We start from the raw sequence: 19,378 nt of genomic DNA on the forward strand, positions 1-19,378 counted from the left end.
CGGGTCACCGGGCACTCCCACCAGGCGCTTCGGTTCTGGAACAACAGGCACTCCCCTGCGGTGGTACCGGTCTTCCCCGGCGGGAACCTCCGCACCAGGTTCGGGGGTCAGAACTGGCATCGCCGTGCCGGCGAGGACTACCGTTCGTGTATTCTCTCTGGGGGACGAGGACGCGGATCCCGTGGGCTGACCCGACAGAGGGAACTGTTCCTTTAAGTCCGAGTGCCGAACCAGCTGTGCTGATTCGGCCAGGCTGCCCGTACAGAAGCACGGTTCCCCCCGCTGGGCGGGGTGAGCCTGGAGTTTCGCGGACTTACGCCTGCCTGAAGCGGCCTTCTCGCATTTCTCCCTGCGAGGGTCATATCTGCGTCTGGAGGATGGCCTTCGCGGCGAGAAATCCCTGGACCGCCGGTCAGGGGAACGCTGCAACTCACTCTTACGGGGAACGAAGACCCAATCACCATCGGGGGACCTACTCTTCCTGTACTTCCTCCGTGGAGATCGGGACCGTTTTCTACTGAACCTCGAACGGGATCTTGAGCGGGAATGTCTGCTCCTGGACCGCTCCCTCCGTCGCCGATGTCTCCTCCTCGCTTCCTCTTCTGAAGAGAACGAAGCACCACCATCTGAAGAGCCCGACGAAACTGTACCACCCGAACGACGGGCAGGAGCGGGGGCTACGGAGGGCTTTGCGACCTGCTGCGTACCAGAGGTCAAGGGTTGTAGGAAGGACTCTGGAACCGCCGTCAGAGGAGCTGGAAAAGAGGTTGGGCGCACTACACTAGGGAACCAGGTATCCAGGCCCTCTTCCATCCGCATTGGGGACCTACCTGGCGTTTTAGGGAGCCTCCACCCGAAGGGCTCACTTACCGTGGAGTCCAACTTTCCCTGGGCGTCACCAGCCGCTGAAGAACCTGAAACACAGGCCCACGAAGCGGGCGAAGAAACAGGCACAACATTACTACACGACAAGGGGTCGTCGGAGGAAACGTGCCCCCCAAGCACAAGGGCAGAGTCTCCAGAACCCCCAGACACAGCACTACCAGGCTCCCCACTAGCCTGAGAAGACCCAGCAACCCCCACTTCAAACACATTAGACTCCTGGGGAAGGGCCCTCGGCTCTTTCCCCGCAACGGACTTACCTCGTCCCCTACTCTGGGTAGGGGAAGGCGAGACAGAAGCCCCGTCGGACCGTCCACTGGGTGACGGTAACGGCGAAGAGATGCTAGATTTCCTGGGCGAACGTTTCGACGACTTCTTCTTCTTAGTGCCGTAACGCACCCACTGGATCTCACTCCAGCTAACACACTCAATGCACGTATCCGATGGCGAGCACACTCTGCCTCTACAGGAAGAGCAAAGGGAATGAGGGTCTACTTCGGGCTTGGAAAGGAACGCTCCACACGACTTTCCGGCTCTAGGCCCAGGACAACAGCGGATCTGCTCCATCGCACACAACCACAAGGCACAGTAACGAAGGGAATAAACAAGGAATACACTTGGGAAGCACAAGGAAAGGTAGTGAACACGCAAGAACACAAGGGATAAGCACAGAGATACCACGCGGGACACACGAGTCGGGACACAAAGGGTCGTAAGAGAAGAAAGCGGCGTGATGGTATCACGACGCGACCAGAGAACTTACTGACTAACGGGACCCAAGCTGACGCCGACCTAGCTCAGGTTTACCCTCGGGGCACGTTCTCTTTACTCCCGGGTTAGCCCTCCATAGAAAACGGGCGTAGGGTATACTACACAAAACTCTAGTCGGTAGAGAGGAGATTACAGGTAACTCCTAAGAAAGTAGTTCGAGGTAAGTATTTGTGTTGGAACAATAGCGTACGTAAAGCTGTATTATTATTATTATTATTATTATCATTATTGTTTTTGTTATTAAAATTATTATTGTTATTATTATTATTATTATTATTATTATCATTATTATTATTATCATTATTTATTATTATTATTATTATTACTGTATACGTAGGGTACCTTGTACTTTGAATTGGTAACCTACGTAGCATATAAGACGGATTGTGATTGGTTCAAGCGCTGATAGATGACGAATCAGAACAAAAGTATTGTAATCTAGCCTGTGATTGGTGTTTTGACCGCTTCTCCAACCCGCAGCATCTTTTCGCGGTCACTTTGTCTCCCGCCATATCGCTGTGTAGATGATGGTAAGTTATTGTGAACTTTAATCTGTGCTGTGCATGACTGTTTTAAGTTGAACTTTTTGTTGAACTTTCTGTTAAACCCTACTATACAATGGCTCCCAAGCGTTCTGCTTCTACTAAGGCTGGTAGTGAGCCTAAACGCCACCGAAAGATGATGACGATTGCTGAGAAGGTGACGCTTCTCGATATGTTAAAAGACGGTAGAAGTTACGCGGCCGCAGCCCGCTATTTTGGAGTCAACGAATCCACCGTTCGCTATATCAAGAAGGACGAGGCGAACATTAGAAAGACGGCTACCATCACCTTTAGCAGATCAGCGAAGCGAGTCGTTACCATGCGTAATAAAACGATCGTACGCATGGAAGGTGCTTTAGCAGTGTGGATTGCCGACTGCCGGAAGAAGAACATAGCCTTGGATCTGAACACCATTCGAACCCAGGCTTTGAGCTTGTATGAGAATTTTGCGGCAAAGGAACCTCAAGACGACGATGGCGACCATGCTGAAGAAGATGATGATGTAGATGAACCTCAACCAGGGACATCCACTGATTCCCAGCGTCAGAAACAACGTTTTTCCGCCAGCAAAGGATGGTTCGCGAAGTTTCAGAAACGCTTCGCCACGAAAAGCGTTTCCCTGCATGGCGAGGCTGCTTCCACTGACACTGCCGCTGCTGAAACTTACGTGAACGAGACGTTCAAGAATATTATCGCCGAAGGTGGATACAAGCCGGAACAAGTGTTTAATATGGATGAGACAGGCTTGTTTTGGAAGAGAATGCCGTCGCGAACTTTCCTGTTCAAAGAAGAAGCCAAAGCCTCTGGCTTTAAAGCATTCAAGGATCGCGTTACCCTCGTGATGTGTGGCAATGCTGCTGGATTTTTGCTAAAGCCGGGGCTTATTTACAAGTCGAAAAATCCTCGCGCTTTGAAAAATAAAAATAAGAATCTCCTTCCCGTGTACTGGATGCATAATCCAAAAGCATGAATTACGAAGATGCTGACCTCCAACTGGTTCCACCAGTGTTTCATCCCGCAAGTCAGTCAATATCTCTTAGAGAAGGGCTTGCCATTCAAGATCCTTCTCCTTATGGATAACGCTGGTGGACACGCAACTGACCTGTCGCGTGAGGGCGTTCAGGTTGAGTTCCTGCCACCCAACACCACGTCATTAATTCAACCGATGGACCAGTGGGTTATCAGGGCGTTCAAGGCCCTCTACACGAAGAATACCTTGGCAGACCTCGTTGCGTGTGTGGATGCTGCCCAAGATGATGAAGATGAAGATTTTAATTTGAAGGCGTACTGGCGGAAGTACACCATAGCCACGTGCCTGCAGAACATTCAGGAGGCACTGCAAGAAATGAAACCTGCAACCGTTAATGCGAGCTGGAAGAAGTTGTGGCCCCAGATTGTTTACGACAAAGAGGGATTTACTCCGTCTGAAATCCAACACTCTGCAATACGCAAATCTGTGCAATTGGCTGCGATAATTGGAGGTGACGGGTTTGGCGACATGACGACTGAAGACGTCGACGAGTTGTTGGACTGCCATTCCCAGCCGCTAACTGACGCAGACCTAGAAGACCTGACGAAATCGGCCAGTGAAGAAGAGAGTGAAACACAGGAAGAGACCCAAGAAAATGTCGAAGAAACGGGCTTAACATTAGAACGGCTTGCCAAGGTCTGCAACCATATAAAGGAGGTGAAAGAACTGTTGCAAGAGTGAGACGAGGATATGGTTCGTTCTATGCAATTCTGCAACAAAATCGATGAAGACATGACTCCCTACAGGATGCTCTTAGAGCGAAAAAAGAAGCGGCGGCAGCAACTTCCGATCACAATGTTCTTCCAGCCTCGCAAAAAAGAGCCAGTTCCTCCTGCTAGTACGCCTTCGGAAGAAATTGAAGAAGTTGAAGAAGTGTCCCAGGAAAAGACACCTCCGTTTGAAGAGACGTCAAATACTATCATTGGCTGCACAGTAGAAGACATCATCAGCTTCATCATCATTTCTACTGTGCAGCAAATTCATCGCCATCATCATTCAAGTTTTTCTTGAACTTCTTTCGTGGTGAGTACAGTAACAATCTTTATTTTTTACTTTAATATTCTAACATTTTAATATTTGTGCCTGTTTTAGTTTAGTATGCATTAAGTTAAAGGGAAGGTTTTAAAAGTCTGAAGAGTATACATGTTGTAACCTACCATATTTTTTTTGTTTAAAAATTACATTTACGTAAGTGAAACAATCTCTCTCTCTCTCTCTCTCGTAAATTGTTTTCCTGCTTTGCTACGTACAGTATGTACTGTATGATTTTATATAGATACGGTAAATAATATTTGTAATAACATATTTTCTAAAAGCTTTTACTGTAATATGTTATTTTTATTAATAAAATAAATTTTTGAATATACTTACCCGGTGATCATATAAGCTGTCAGCTCTGCTGCCCGACAGAAAAACCTAAGGACAAAATACGCCAGCGATCGCTATACAGGTGGGGGTGTACATCAACAGCGCCATCTGTCGAGCAGGTACTCAAGTACTCCATGTAAACACAGAACCAATTTTCTCCTCGGTCCACTGGGTCTCTATTGGGGAGGAAGGGAGGGTCCTTTAATATATGATCACCGGGTAAGTATATTCAAAAATTTATTTTATTAATAAAAATAACATTTTTCAATATTAAACTTAGCCGGTGATCATATAAGCTGATTCACACCCAGGGGGGTGGGTAGAGACCAGCATTACATGTTTACATTATTAAGAGCTAAGTATTTTGTATTTCATTTTAGCAGTTATTCAAAATAACAAACATAAAATAAATAAGTACCTGGTAAGGAAGTCGACTTGAACAATTACTCTGCCTTTTTAAGTACGTCTTCCTTACTGAGCCTTGCGATCCTCATAGGATGCTGTGCGACTCCTAGGAGCTGAAGTATCAAGGGTTGCAACCCATACTAAAGGACCTCATCAAAACCTCTAATCTAGGCGCTTCTCAAGAAAAGAATTTGACCACCCGCCAAATCAACCAGGATGCGAAAGGCTTCTTAGCCTTCCGGACAACCCAAAAACAACAATAAAAAAACATTTCAAGAGAAAGATTAAAAAGGTTATGGAATTAGGGGAATGTAGTGGTTGAGCCCTCACCCACTACTGCACTCGCTGCTACGAATGGTCCCAGGGTGTAGCAGTTCTCGTAAAGAGACTGGACATCTTTAAGATAAAAAGACGCGAACACTGACTTGCTTCTCCAATAGGTTGCGTCCATTATACTCTGCAGAGATCTGTTTTGTTTGAAGGCCACTGAAGTTGCGACAGCTCTAACTTCATGTGTCCTTACCTTCAGCAAAGCATGGTCTTCCTCATTCAGATGAGAATGAGCTTCTCGTATCAACAGTCTAATATAATAGGAAACTGCATTCTTCGACATAGGTAAAGAAGGTTTCTTAATAGCACACCATAAAGCTTCTGACTGTCCTCGTAAAGGTTTAGTTCGTTTTAAATAGAACTTAAGAGCTCTAACAGGGCACAAGACTCTTTCTAGTTCATTTCCAACCAAATTAGAAAGGCTTGGAATATCGAACGATTTCGGCCAAGGACGAGAAGGTAGTTCGTTTTTGGCTAGAAAACCAAGCTGCAAAGAACATGTAGCCGTTTCAGATGAAAATCCGATGTTCCTGCTGAAGGCGTGTATCTCACTGACTCTTTTAGCTGTAGCTAAGCAGACGAGGAAAAGAGTCTTAAAAGTGAGATCTTTAAAGGAGGCTGATTGTAGCGGCTCGAACCTTTCTGACATAAGGAATCTTAGTACCACGTCTAAATTCCAACCTGGTGTGGCCAAACGACGCTCCTTCGAGGTCTCAAAAGACTTAAGGAGGTCCTGTAGATCTTTGTTGTTGGAAAGATCTAAGCCTCTGTGACGGAAGACTGCTGCCAACATGCTTCTGTAACCCTTGATCGTGGGAGCTGAAAGAGATCTTTCCTTCCTCAGATATAAAAGGAAGTCAGCTATTTGAGTTACTGAGGTACTGGTTGAGGATACTGATACCGACTTGCACCAGCTTCGGAAGACTTCCCACTTCGACTGGTAGACTCTAAGAGTGGATGTCCTCCTTGCTCTAGCAAACGCCCTGGCTGCCTCCTTCGAAAAGCCTCTAGCTCTTGAGAGTCTTTCGATAGTCTGAAGGCAGTCAGACGAAGAGCGTGGAGGCTTGGGTGTACCTTCTTTACGTGTGGCTGACGTAGAAGGTCCACTCTTAGCGGAAGTGTTCTGGGAACGTCCACTAGCCATTGCAGTACCTCGGTGAACCATTCTCTCGCGGGCCAGAGGGGAGCAACCAACGTCAACCTTGTCCCTTCGTGAGAGGCGAACTTCTGCAGTACCTTGTTGACAATCTTGAACGGGGGGAATGCATAAAGGTCTAGATGGGACCAATCCAATAGAAAGGCATCTATATGAACTGCTGCTGGGTCCGGGATTGGCGAGCAATAATTTGGGAGCCTCTTGGTCATGAGGTTGCAAAGAGATCTATGGTAGGTTGGCCCCATGTGGCCCAAAGTCTCTTGCATACATTCTTGTGAAGGGTCCATTCTGTTGGGATGATTTGACCCTTCCGACTGAGGCGGTCCGCCATGACATTCATGTTGCCTTGAATGAACCTCGTTACTAGAGACAGGTTTAGATCTCTTGACCAGGTGAGGAGGTCCCTTGCGATCTCGTACAACTTCAGAGAATGGGTCCCTCCTTGCTTGGAGATGTACGCCAAGGCCGTGGTGTTGTCGGAGTTCACCTCCACCACCTTGCCTAGAAGGAGGGACTTGAAGCTTTTCAAGGCCAGATGAACTGCCAGTAGCTCCTTGCAGTTGATATGTAACGCTCTTTGCTCCGCGTTCCAGGTGCCCGAGCATTCCCGACCGTCTAATGTCGCACCCCAGCCTGTGTCCGATGCGTCCGAGAAGAGAACGTGGTTGGGGGTCTGAACAGTCAGTGGCAGACCCTCTCTGAGGTTGATGTTGTCCTTCCACCAGGTCAGTGATGACTTCATCTTCTCGGAAATAGGAATCGAGACCGCTTCTAGCGTCTTGTCCTTTCTCCAGTGAACAGCCAGGTGAAATTGAAGGGGACGGAGGTGCAGTCTCCCTAACGCAATGAACTGGTCCAGTGATGAAAGCGTCCCTATCAGACTCATCCACTGTCTGACTGAACATCGGTCCTTCATTAGCATGTTCTGGATGCATCCTTGGGCTTGACTTATTCTGGGGGCCGACGGAAAAGCCCGAAAAGCTTGACTGTGAATCTCCATCCCTAGGTACACTATAGTTTGGGATGGGACCAGTTGGGACTTTTCCATATTGACCAGGAGACCCAATTCCTTGGTCAGATCTAGAGTCCACTTTAGATTCTCCAGACAGCGACGACTGGACGAAGCTCTTAAAAGCCAGTCGTCCAAATAGAGGGAGGCTCTGATGTCTGCTAAATGCAGGAATTTGGCAATATTCCTCATCAGTTTCGTAAAGACAAGAGGCGCCGTGCTTAGGCCAAAGCACAGGGCTTGAAATTGGTAGACAACCTTCCCGTAAACGAACCTTAGAAAAGGTTGGGAATCTGGGTGGATGGGGACGTGAAAGTAAGCGTCCTTGAGGTCTAAAGAGACCATCCAGTCTTCCTTCCTGACCGCTGCTAGAACAGACTTTGCCGTCTCCATGGCGAACGTCTGCTTGGTGACAAAGACATTCAGAGCACTGACGTCTAGCACCGGTCTCCACCCTCCTGTCTTCTTTACCACTAAGAAGAGACGGTTGTAGAAGCCCGGGGATTGATGGTCCCGGACTTTGACTACCGCTCCCTTTTCTAGTAAGAGAGACACCTCTTGCTTCAAAGCTAGTCGCTTGTCCTCCTCTCTGTACCTGGGAGAGAGGTCGATGGGAGTCGTTGCTAGAGGGGGCTTGCGCAAGAATGGGATCTTGTACCCCTCTCTGAGCAACTTCACAGATTGTGCATCTGCGCCCCTGTTCTCCCAGGACTGCCAGTAGTTCTTGAGTCTGGCTCCCACTGCTGTCTGAAGAATGTGGCAGTCAGACTCTGCCTCTAAAGGCCTTGGTACCTTTCTTCTTGCTCCCACGTTTCCCTTCGGCACGAGCACCTCCTCTGCTGGAGGCTCTGCCACGAAAGGGCGGAATGAATCTTGACGCTGGAGTATCAATCCTGGGTCTAGACACGGAAGGCAAAGGGGTGGCTTTGCGTGCAGATGACGCAACCAGGTCATGCGTGTCTTTTTGAATCAAGGAGGCAGCAATCTCCTTGATCAACTCCTCTGGGAAAAGGCACTTCGAGAGAGGGGCAAACATAAGCTCCGACCTCTGACATCGAGTTACAGTACTCCAGCTGACAAGAAGGAGCAAAGGTTTTCTCGTTTCTTGAGGACCCCGGAAACGAACGAAGCCGCAAGCTCACTGGAACCGTCCCGTATGGCCTTGTCCATGCAGGACATAATGAGCATGGAAGTTTCCTTGTCAGAAGGGGAGGTCTTCCTGCTCAACGCTCCCAAACACCAGTCCAAAAAGTTAAACACTTCGAACGCTCTGAACACTCCTTTCATCAGATGATCTAAATCTGAAGGAGTCCAACAAATCTTGGAGCGTCTCATGGCCAGCCTGCGGGGAGAGTCTACTAGACTTGAGAAGTCGCCCTGGGCAGAGGCAGGAACTCCCAAGCCGAGAACTTCTCCCGTGGCATACCAGACGCTCGATCTGGAAGCGAGTTTCGCAGGGGGAAACAAGAATGCTGTCTTCCCCAGGTGCTTTTTGGACTGCATCCAATCTCCCAACACCCTTAAAGCTCTCTTGGACGAGCGGGCGAGGACGAGCTTCGTAAAGGCAGGCGCGGATGACTGCGTGCCTAAAGCGAACTCAGATGGAGGTGAGCGTGGGGCCGCAGAAACAAACTGATCTGGATACAAGTCCTAAAACAGTGCAAGTACTTTTCTAAAGTCCAGGGAGGGAGGCGTGGTCTTGGGTTCGTCGATGTCCGTGTGCGGGTCGTCAAGGTGTGCAGCGTCGTCATCATCAGAGAGTCCATCGTCTGAATGCTGAAGAGGAAGCGGCAAAGGAGTAGGCATTGGCTGGTCAGCTGAGTCCGGCAGCACGGGTGCATGCGTGACTGCACTGGACGCAACGTCATGGAACTGTTGGTCGGTCTGAGAGCAGGCAACAACCATAGCTGCGCGGTGGTGCAAAGCGTCTACTCCCGACTGTATAGTCTGCTGTGGGCGAGTAGGGGTAACCACAGTGGGTTGCGGAGGTTGACGCACCGCGTCAAAACAAAACAACTTAGGTTGTTGTTGTTGTAACTCACGAACGTCAACGGAGGGTTCCGTGCGTCCGCGAACGTCAACGGAGGGTTCCGTGCGTCGGCGAACGTCAACATGCGGCTGGCAGGGTACAGTGCGCATGGGTGGCGGGACTCTCACAGCTGGAGTGCGGGAGAAGGTAGCCTCAGCGTCAACTGGACGCACAACCGTGGTTGGATGTAGGATAACGGGTGCAGCGTCAACCTTCTCCGCACGAAAGTCCTGCATTAACGATGACAACTGTGTCTGCATGGTCTGCAGCAAGGCCCACTTAGGGTCTACAGTAGCAGGTGCGGCAACAGACGGTGTTACTGCCTGTTGCGGTACCGCTTTGCCTCTCTTAGGAGGTGTGCAGTCATCTGAAGACTGCAGCGAGTCCGAACTGACCCAGTGGCTACAACTGGGCCGTTGGACTTGCGCGGAAGGGACCTTGCGTTTGAGAGGTCGTGAGACCTTGGTCCATTGTTTCTGCCGAGAAACATCTTCCGCAGACGAGGAATAAATGGGCTCTCTCGTCTTCTTGTGGGTGGGGCGATCTTGGCAAGATACGTCCGAAACCACGGAGGGAACGTCTGTCCGCTGATTAAAGCCTGTCGAACCCTTTGGTCGTACGACATTGCTTCTCCCCTGGGCTTGGGAGCTTGCAAGAGGTCCCGGACTGGGAGGACGACAGGCACAAACAGACGCACCCTCAAGCGCAACACTAACACTTTTCACAACACTTCCACTCACTAGGTCACTACCCACTGCACTCTTACCCTTCAACTCCTTGACGTCTGCCATGAGTTGGTTACGGTCACTCGCCAATGACTCGACTCTCTCACCCAGAGCCTGGATGGCACGCATCATATCTGCCATCGAAGGTTGTTGAGTGCTAGAAGGGGGATCAGGAGCAACCACTACAGGGGAAGGAATAGGTTGTGGGGCATGGGGAGAGGAAAAATCAACTGAGCGAGATGAACTCCTCCTGACTCTATCTCTCTCTAGCCTACGTGAATATTTAAGGAATTCGAGAAAATCGAATTCCGAAAGCCCAACGCATTCCTCACACCGATCTTCCCATTGACAGGATTTACCCCGACAATTGGAACAAATGGTGTGAGGATCGATAGAGGCCTTCGGAAGACGCCTTGAACAGTCCCTAGCACTACACTTCCTGTATTTAGGGACTTGAGAAGGGTCAGCCATCTTGAATTAGTCAAAGGGGAAATTCAAAATCTATCCAAGTCGTCAACAAATAATCCAAAATTCAATCAAAGAATGCAAGGAAGTATTGAAGATAACCTCTGCAAAGCGAAAGCTAATAACTAGAAATGAGTACTTCACCAAAATCTGTGAAAATCAATCCAGTAAGCAACAGCGTATTTAGTAGGTCTTGCCGGTGGCACGACAGAGAGAAAATTGGTTCTGTGTTTACATGGAGTACTTGAGTACCTGCTCGACAGATGGCGCTGTTGATGTACACCCCCACCTGTATAGCGATCGCTGGCGTATTTTGTCCTTAGGTTTTTCTGTCGGGCAGCAGAGCTGACAGCTTATATGATCACCGGCTAAGTTTAATATTGAAAAATCATTATTTATCACTTTCATCATGCGCGTTAAATGCCTTCTTTGTTTACTGAGCGTGCTTTATGACGCCGTCGTTTCAGGCGGCATCATAAAGAAAAACATTTAATTTGGAAGTCCTAAGAAAAATGAAGTAAAACATTGGTAATAACAAAATCAACATACTGTACTGAATAATCAATATATCAATGCAAAAACTAACCTATACACAGATGTGTAAATGCGTTTGTCTCTTCATTATGATCAGAGATAAACGTAAACAAAACATTGGTTGCCATTTTTTATCGTGCTTTTTGGCGTGTTTAGGAAACGCATGATATAAAATCGCCTTTAATATTTGTGCCTGTTTTAGTTTAGGGTACTGTAGTACATGCATTAAGTGTTCTGTACATTAAAGGGTAGTTTGTTAACAGTACTACGTACAAGGGAAGGTTTTAAAAGTCTGAATATACATGTTAAATAAATAGGTAAATATAGTGTCACTACTTCGCGGATTTTCACCTATCGCGGTCGGGTCTGGAACCTATCTACCGCGATAAACGAGGGCTCACTGTATACCGGGAAAGACATTCTGGCTAACTAAATAACTCGTGTTACGAACGACAGCGCCGAAGACGCCTCCGGTCCAGGCAATAGCTCTGCCAAAAAATTAGTTAAATTCGATTCAATTTTTTACTTTACGGCCAGAGCTAAATTTATACAACATAAGCATCAAATACTCAACTTTCCAGAGGCAGAAGAGGCTGGAGATTGCATAATAAATCCAATTAACGAGAAAGCACTGGGAAAACCACTGAGCGAGACCGCTACAGAAAAAGGAATAAAGATGGCGGAGATTATGACGCCATCTGAGTACTCAAACAGTAACGAAGGAAGGGAACTTTATAACGGCTCCTCTTTTATTTTGCCACTTTTCCCCCTCGAAGCGTAAACGCTATGCGGGGTGCAGATTGCTATGTGGCGTGTCAAGAATACATCACCTAATATAATGCGATATCCTAAAAGGAAATTTTAAGGATATTCGCGCCAGGAGTTAGAATTCTGGAGACCTTAAGTCAAATTCTCTGGGAATATTACTGTAGTCAAATATACCCTAGGAAGCTACTTAAAGGAACCTTCCATCAGGACGACATGGCCTGAGCCCAAAAATGAAATATAAATAAGAAACAAGTTGTCGTAAAAAACGAAACCCAAGTTATATGTCTGTTTAATTGGCTACATGGTTAGGCCTTTTTCAATAATCAAGGAAATATGTCTTCCAGGTTGTTATTAAGAAGGGAGTTGTTTGGATATCTACATGGATGCAAACTTGATTTTCCATTAATTAGGTTTCACAACCACGAGCTTTATAAATACCTGCTGGGTTTACCATAAAATTTTAACAAATCATAACAACTTTCGATGTAAATTATAAAAGTAGAAATTTAATTTATAAATTACATTAGACTAATGCTTATATGCAGTCCTTCCAACTGCCATTCAATGTTGAACTCTCCTTAACACATGTAGAACCGGCACTCATGTTTCTACAGGGAAATTCTTTTTTATCTTTTGATAAAAATTTATTGAATTAACAATGACCATCTGCTGACAAAATACCTTCTGTGACTCTACAGTTAATCACTGATACTTATTATCAGATAAAGAAGATAACTATAATTGGAACAAAATATACTCACTGGTAACACAACGAGAGTTTCTAACAAAGTACGTATGATGAATTTTGCTATTTGTTGCATCAGTTTTGGCGCCTACTGTACTAGAGGTACTGTAATTGTATAACATTTTGTGTTAAGAACATTTTTTCTTAAGTAAACTTTGCATTAAGGTTGTACAATTCTATATTACAGTATTCAAGTAGTGTATTTACTTCAATCATTTAAAATAACTATGTATAAACTTTTGGACACCAATAAAATTCTTTCTAATATTCTTATATTCAGAAACTAGTAAGGTTCTGTTTAGTAAGCACAAACATTTAATGTGTAAGGCAAATAATAGAATATATTGGTTTCTCAAGTGAATTAATTTTTTCTTTATCGTACAAAAAATCAAATAATAAAAGAATACCAGAAGTTACTTCTCAAGAAATGCCTGTAATTCTGTAAAAATACAAACAAATCAAACAGTAAATATTGACATCAGCTGTGAATCTGAGTACAATGAAATACAAGAATATGTCTCGCAAATGAACCATACTTAGTTTACCATGTGAAGCTTTTAAGACCAAATTTAGGTTTTATGTGCAAATATTTTATGTACTCTTTCAGCAGTGCTGTGGATTACATTAAGTGTTAAAGCGACTTTTGTTTTTACTCTTGAATGAAGTAAAATTAATTTTCTAATAGATACATTTGCAACAGCAGTAAAAATGCGACATCAAGCATGAATAAATCCCAGGTTTTGAAAGGGATTATATTTATCTCATGCTAATTCTCTGGTAAGTCTAATATGGTCCAATTACATTTTCCTCTGACATCTCACTCCCATAATGACCTGTCTTGTAAAGGTCACCAATTATGCATCTAACAAAATTGAAATTATTTATGAATATTAACAAAGATTACATTACATTACAGTATATAAATACAAAATCTATAATATTTAACATTCTTTTCAATAAATACATAGGCATTAAACTTTGTTGAAAAAATGACAAAAGATGACAATCATAATCTTACAATACTTTTCAATAAAATTAAAACGAACATAACTCCGATACAAAAAGGGTAATAAAAGAGGCACATTGGTCATGCTGTTTACTGCATTCATTAGAGGTGTGTGCAAACAAACACAGCAATCATCTGGACATATAATATTACCAGTAAAACTAGCATGAGCCTGTCTCACTTCTTCTTGAGTCCTCCAGTATTAAACCTGAAGAAGATGATATCACCATCTTCAACCACATAATTGCGACCCCTTTGGTGATATTTCCCATCAGCCTGTATAGAAGTAGAGTACATAAGAAGGTGGCATTTACAAGATCAGCAAGTTGATATCATAATCATAATCAATAAAAAAAAAAGTGTGGAAAAACAAGACCCAAAAATATAACAATGGCAAATAATAGTCTAGCATGAATTCAAATGGACAACCTGACTTTGCTTTATAATTCCAACCCATAACAGACATTTCCTATGCGGAAGCCAATATGTCAAGTAACCAAATCCTCCTTTCCCGACCATGACTGAAGAAAAAAGAAAAAGCACAGGGAAAGGAATAAGAGAGAGAAGTTTAATTCTATGCTATGATATTCACCAGGAAAGAATAACAGGTAGAAAACCCATTACTGAATCACTTCAGGATTATCGACTTCAACTTATTTCATGGGGGAAAACACCTAATGTTTTGTGGTACTTTGAAAAAAAAGGGGGAAACAAATCTTTCAGAATAATATAACAAATAAAGGCCAAATATTGGAGTCACATTCATTAAGAGGAGGATCTATTGTACTGGTGAAGCGCTGTTTGTAACTACAATGATCCCATGAAAGGCATCAAACCAAAGATTATTTTATAAAGTAAAAAAAAACAAAGAATTATTATCGAATTAAATTAAGCTATAGAAAGTACAATAAATCTCACAGGAAGAAATATATATATATATATATATATATATATATATATATATATATATATATATAATATATATATATAATATATATGTACATATATACATACATATATACATACATACATATATATATATATATATATATATATATATATATATATATATATATATATATATACATATATATATACATATATATATATATATATATATATATATATATATATATATATACATATATACATACATATATATATACATATATACATATACATATATATACATACACATATATACATACATACATATATATACATACACATATATACATACATACATATATACATATATATATATATATATATATATATATATATATATATATATACATATATATACATATATCTATTATATTATCATCAAGTTAAAGAAAATTCGTGCAGTAAAAAATTCTACTCCTCAATGGCAACAGAGATTAGAAGCTTTATAAGTTTATGCATTTAATTTTGGTATAAAAATTAAAGTGTTCTTAAAAGGATTTTTGTTTCTTAATTTTACAAACTATTTCTTATATATTTTTCCCTCACCGTCAGTTCCATATATTAAGACCCAGAATTAGATTGGTTACATAAACAAGTGCTGGAATAACTCTTTTTTATTACATTTCTAACTTTCTAATTACCCTTATATGATTTCCTAAAGTCAGCCACCAGGAAAAGAGGAACAATCTATCTAGTAACGAAAATATTTCTAGGATTCTTATCTTCAAAATTCTTGCAAATTAAGGCTTGTAATTTTTTGTACATTTACCTAACACTACAGCCAATAAAATATCCTGAAAACCTGAAGTGATAGATTTTCCAGCAGTTCAAATCTTGTACCCTTTAAATACTGTAATATACCGAACTCTAGAAAACTGACCTAACTATAGGAGATCTTTCAGTATTGAACGATCTGAACACACCTGCTACTATACCCAAAACGGATAGAACTATTACAAAATGCTTCAGAACAGAATTAAGCATTCTATATTCACTATCACAGAGAATATAAATAAACTCAAAGAATCTAAACTGAATGAAAGCATCGAAGTTGCATAAGTAAAAGTTTTGTTGTGTAGTATATGCAAAAAATTCTTTGGGTTAAGTTAGGTTAGAGCTTTATCAACATTCCTTTTCCTTTACAATATAAAGAAGTATATATTTCAAACTTTCACTGTACTTCTTATAATAAGGTGGTCAACTAAAATCCAACTCCTCTGCTATAAGAAAGAAATAACTTCACCACTGCAAGAAAGATACATACATACACATACCAAGGCATTTCCCCCAGTTTTGGGGGGTAGCCGACATCAAACAAAACAAAAGTGCGGGGAGCAGTCACTCTCCCCCCAGCTCCATCTCTTTAATGATGTTTCACAGGATTGTAAATACAGGAGAGGGGGTTCCCAGCCCCCTTGTCCCGTCCCTTTTAGTCGCCTCTTACGACACGCAGGGATACGTTGGCGCTATTCTAATTGTTTTTATGCCCCCGCGGCCACAGGGAATAAAGATGAGCAGAATAAATCAGATTCCTTCACCAATTCTTGTTTATTTAATATGAACATCAGGGGAGATTAAGACAAATAATAACTATTAAAAAAAATAATTAAAATATGAAATCTATAAAACCCAACAGCACTAAAAATCAAAATAAAAAGGAGTCTGCGATAGAGATTTACATATAATACAGTTAAAAATCCACAATGCATCCAGGGAGCAATAAGTGGACCACGATATACCATGGGGATTACTGTATTCTAATAACTTTCTGTAGATAGGTGAACTATGATATACCAGGAGATTACTGTATTCTATTAAATTTGCATATTTTTTATAACTAAACTTTTTTTCAAATATTCTTTTAGCTAATCAAAATTTACCAACATTCCTTCCTTGAGAAAAGATGAAAACTGGATTTATGAATAAGGCAATGTGGCCAATGCATCAACAAGGTGAAACTGTAATAGAAAGCCATACAGAACAAAAGCTAAAAGAAGTTAGAAAGCAAAATAAAAAAAAAAAAAAAAAATAGATGGCCTCACCTTTACAGCTGCTTCAGAACCTAACTCCTTAAAATCATCAAATTTCATCACTTCAGCCATAATAAAGCCTTTTTCGAAGTCAGTGTGAATTTTGCCTGCTGCCCCTGGAGCCTTAGTTCCTTTCTATAAAGTAAAGAAGAATTTGCATGTAAAGACACATGGTGAGAAGTTTGTGGAAGTAATGGTATGATTAAGAGTGACTGTAGATACATATATAAATAAAATCAACATAAGCAAATTTGATAGATACATACAGAATGAGAATGCATATAGGGATATAAAGACACATGGTGAGAAGTTTGTGGAAGTAATGGTATGATTAAGAGTGACTGTAGATACATATATAAATAAAATCAACATAAGCAAATTTGATAGATACATACAGAATGAGAATGCATATAGGGATAAAGGTTGGATAATAGAAAAGGTTAACAATATCCAAATGATGAAAATTAGGATAAATATGACAAATTTGGAGGTAATTTGTATTTTCCCAATGATACAAACTTGGCTATTTATAGGGGTATTACTTTCGGCGAAGCTGAAAGGACGAGCCATTAAAATTTGGTGAGGGTTAACTACCCATCCCGCTTGTTAGGGGGGAGGGGGGTAGCTTGCTACCCCTCCCATTCACACTTGTAATTGCGCTTACTTTAATTGTAGATAGGACTTCAAGGGGGACAGGGTTGGCGGGTAAGTATGTATAAATAGCTAAGGTTTGTATCGTTAGGAAAAATACAAATTATACCTCCGAATTTGTCATTTGTTCCGTAGCTAGAATACAAACCAATGCTATTTATAGGGGTGACTCACCCATTAGGAGGGTGGACGTCCCTGCCAATCTGGCTTTTTGGCTTTACCTGGGGTATTCCTTATTGTGCAGTTTTGTGCAACCATAAGGAGACCCTAACACCTCGCTAAACCTGCTAAGCATGATCAATGGCTTGCCCAAGTTGTTTGTGGTGATAAACTAGCAATGTGATTGTCCAGGTAAACGTTATTCCGAGTCTTGTAAGAAATAACTGAAGAGACCGAGACATTCCCAATACCACCTCGCCAGGGTATGGGGACGCAACAGTATTGGAACAATACTAGGTTACACAAGGGAGCGATGGTTTACCTGCAGAGGTTTGAGGCCAGCTTGTGCAAAGGTTCCAGGATGCTGATTTCCCAAAGAGAGGAGAGGATGAAGAAAGGAAAAGAGCCAGACATTCCTTTTCATTCACTTAAGACTAAAACCCAGGTAACTAGTGCCCTCAACCTTCTGCTACTTGTCAAATAAGGAGCTTGAGGTACTAAACCAGCTGTTGTGCAGACACTACAGGACCAACAGAGAACGTATCGAGGTTCCTGTGGGTCACGTCTCACAAGTAGTGGGCGATGAACGTCGTTTGGCATTTCCAAACACGTGCTTGTAATACCTGTGTCAGAGTAGTTCTTTTTGAAGGCCAGGGATGTAGCAATGCCCCTGATATCATGAACTCAGGGACGATGTGCTGGAGGAGGGTCGGGATTCAGGGCAAAGTCAATGACTTTGCGAATCTATGCAGATTGTGTTCTTTGTGACCCTCCTCTTGGTTCTGCCCATGCTTACGAAGAATGTGAACACTCTGGGCCGAGCTGCTGCTGTTCTCTTGAGGTGTAGCCCCAAACACCTTACTGGGCAAAGTAACAGATGATCTGGGTCGTCAGTTACAGAGCGGAGACTCGTTATCCGGAGGGATTCGAACCTAGGAGTCTTTGCAATAAATTTAGGGACAAAGCTGAAGCTTACCATCTCCCCATCCCTGTGAATGGGTGACATCATAAGATAGACCATGCAGATCAACTCGTTTGGCTGATGCCAAGGCGAGGAGGAACACTGTCTTCCAAGTCAGGTGGAGATCTGTTGCCTGGTGTAATGGTTATTGTGGATCGAAGAACTCAAACTACGTTCCATGGGGGAGGTCTCACTTCCGACTGAAGACAGGTAAGTTCATAACTTCGTATGAGGAGGGAAAGTTCCAGCGATGAGGAAATGTCAATTCCTTTCAGTTTAAAGACAAGACTCAAGGCTGAGCGATAGCCTTTAACCAATGAAACTGAAAGACGCATTTCTTCCCGCAAATACACGAGAAACTCCACTATTAATGGAATAGTGGCATAGAGTGGATTGAGACCCCTTCCACAACCCCAACCACAGAAGACATTCCACTTCGCCTGGTAGACTGAGGCTGAAGATTTTCACAGATATCCAGACATCATTTCTGCAACGTGTTGCAAAAGTTCTCTCTGTGTGAGGAGATGCTGGGTAGTCTCCAGGCGTGAAGACGTAGCGAAGCTACTGCCTTGTGATAGATGTTGACATGTGGTTGTCTGAGTATAGAGTATTGTGTCCTGGAGGAAGTTCTCTGGGGAGCTCCGTCAGGAGCAACAGAAGGTCTGGGAACCATTCCGCATGATGCCATAGCGGAGCTATGAGGGTCATTACAAGATTGACCAATGCTCTGGTCTTGTTGAGTATTGTACTCTTCTCATCAGACAGAATGGTGGGAATGTGTATAGGTCTATGTTGTTCCATCATTGTTGGAATGCATCTTGCCACAGAGCCTTGGGATCTGGGACTGGGGAGCAGTACCGTGGG

At 43.2% G+C, this 19,378-nt stretch overlaps 1 protein-coding gene across 3 annotated transcripts in view; it reads right to left on the reverse strand.

Annotated features, from left to right (window-relative positions):
- Positions 1-13,842: 13,842 nt before the first annotated feature.
- Positions 13,843-19,378, reverse strand: part of LOC137647028 (obg-like ATPase 1) — a 242,122-nt gene continuing 236,586 nt past the window's right edge. For all 3 annotated transcript variants that reach the window (XM_068380145.1, XM_068380142.1, XM_068380143.1), the window contains exons 10-11: positions 16,756-16,878; positions 13,843-14,041 (exon numbers count right to left, since the gene is read on the reverse strand). In XM_068380145.1, coding sequence (XP_068236246.1) covers positions 13,943-14,041; positions 16,756-16,878 — 222 coding nt within the window. In that variant the 3' untranslated portion in view covers positions 13,843-13,942. The remainder of the gene's footprint in view (positions 14,042-16,755; positions 16,879-19,378) is intronic.

This window comes from Palaemon carinicauda, chromosome 9 (genome assembly GCF_036898095.1).
Source record: "Palaemon carinicauda isolate YSFRI2023 chromosome 9, ASM3689809v2, whole genome shotgun sequence".
Classification (NCBI taxonomy): domain Eukaryota; kingdom Metazoa; phylum Arthropoda; class Malacostraca; order Decapoda; family Palaemonidae; genus Palaemon; species Palaemon carinicauda.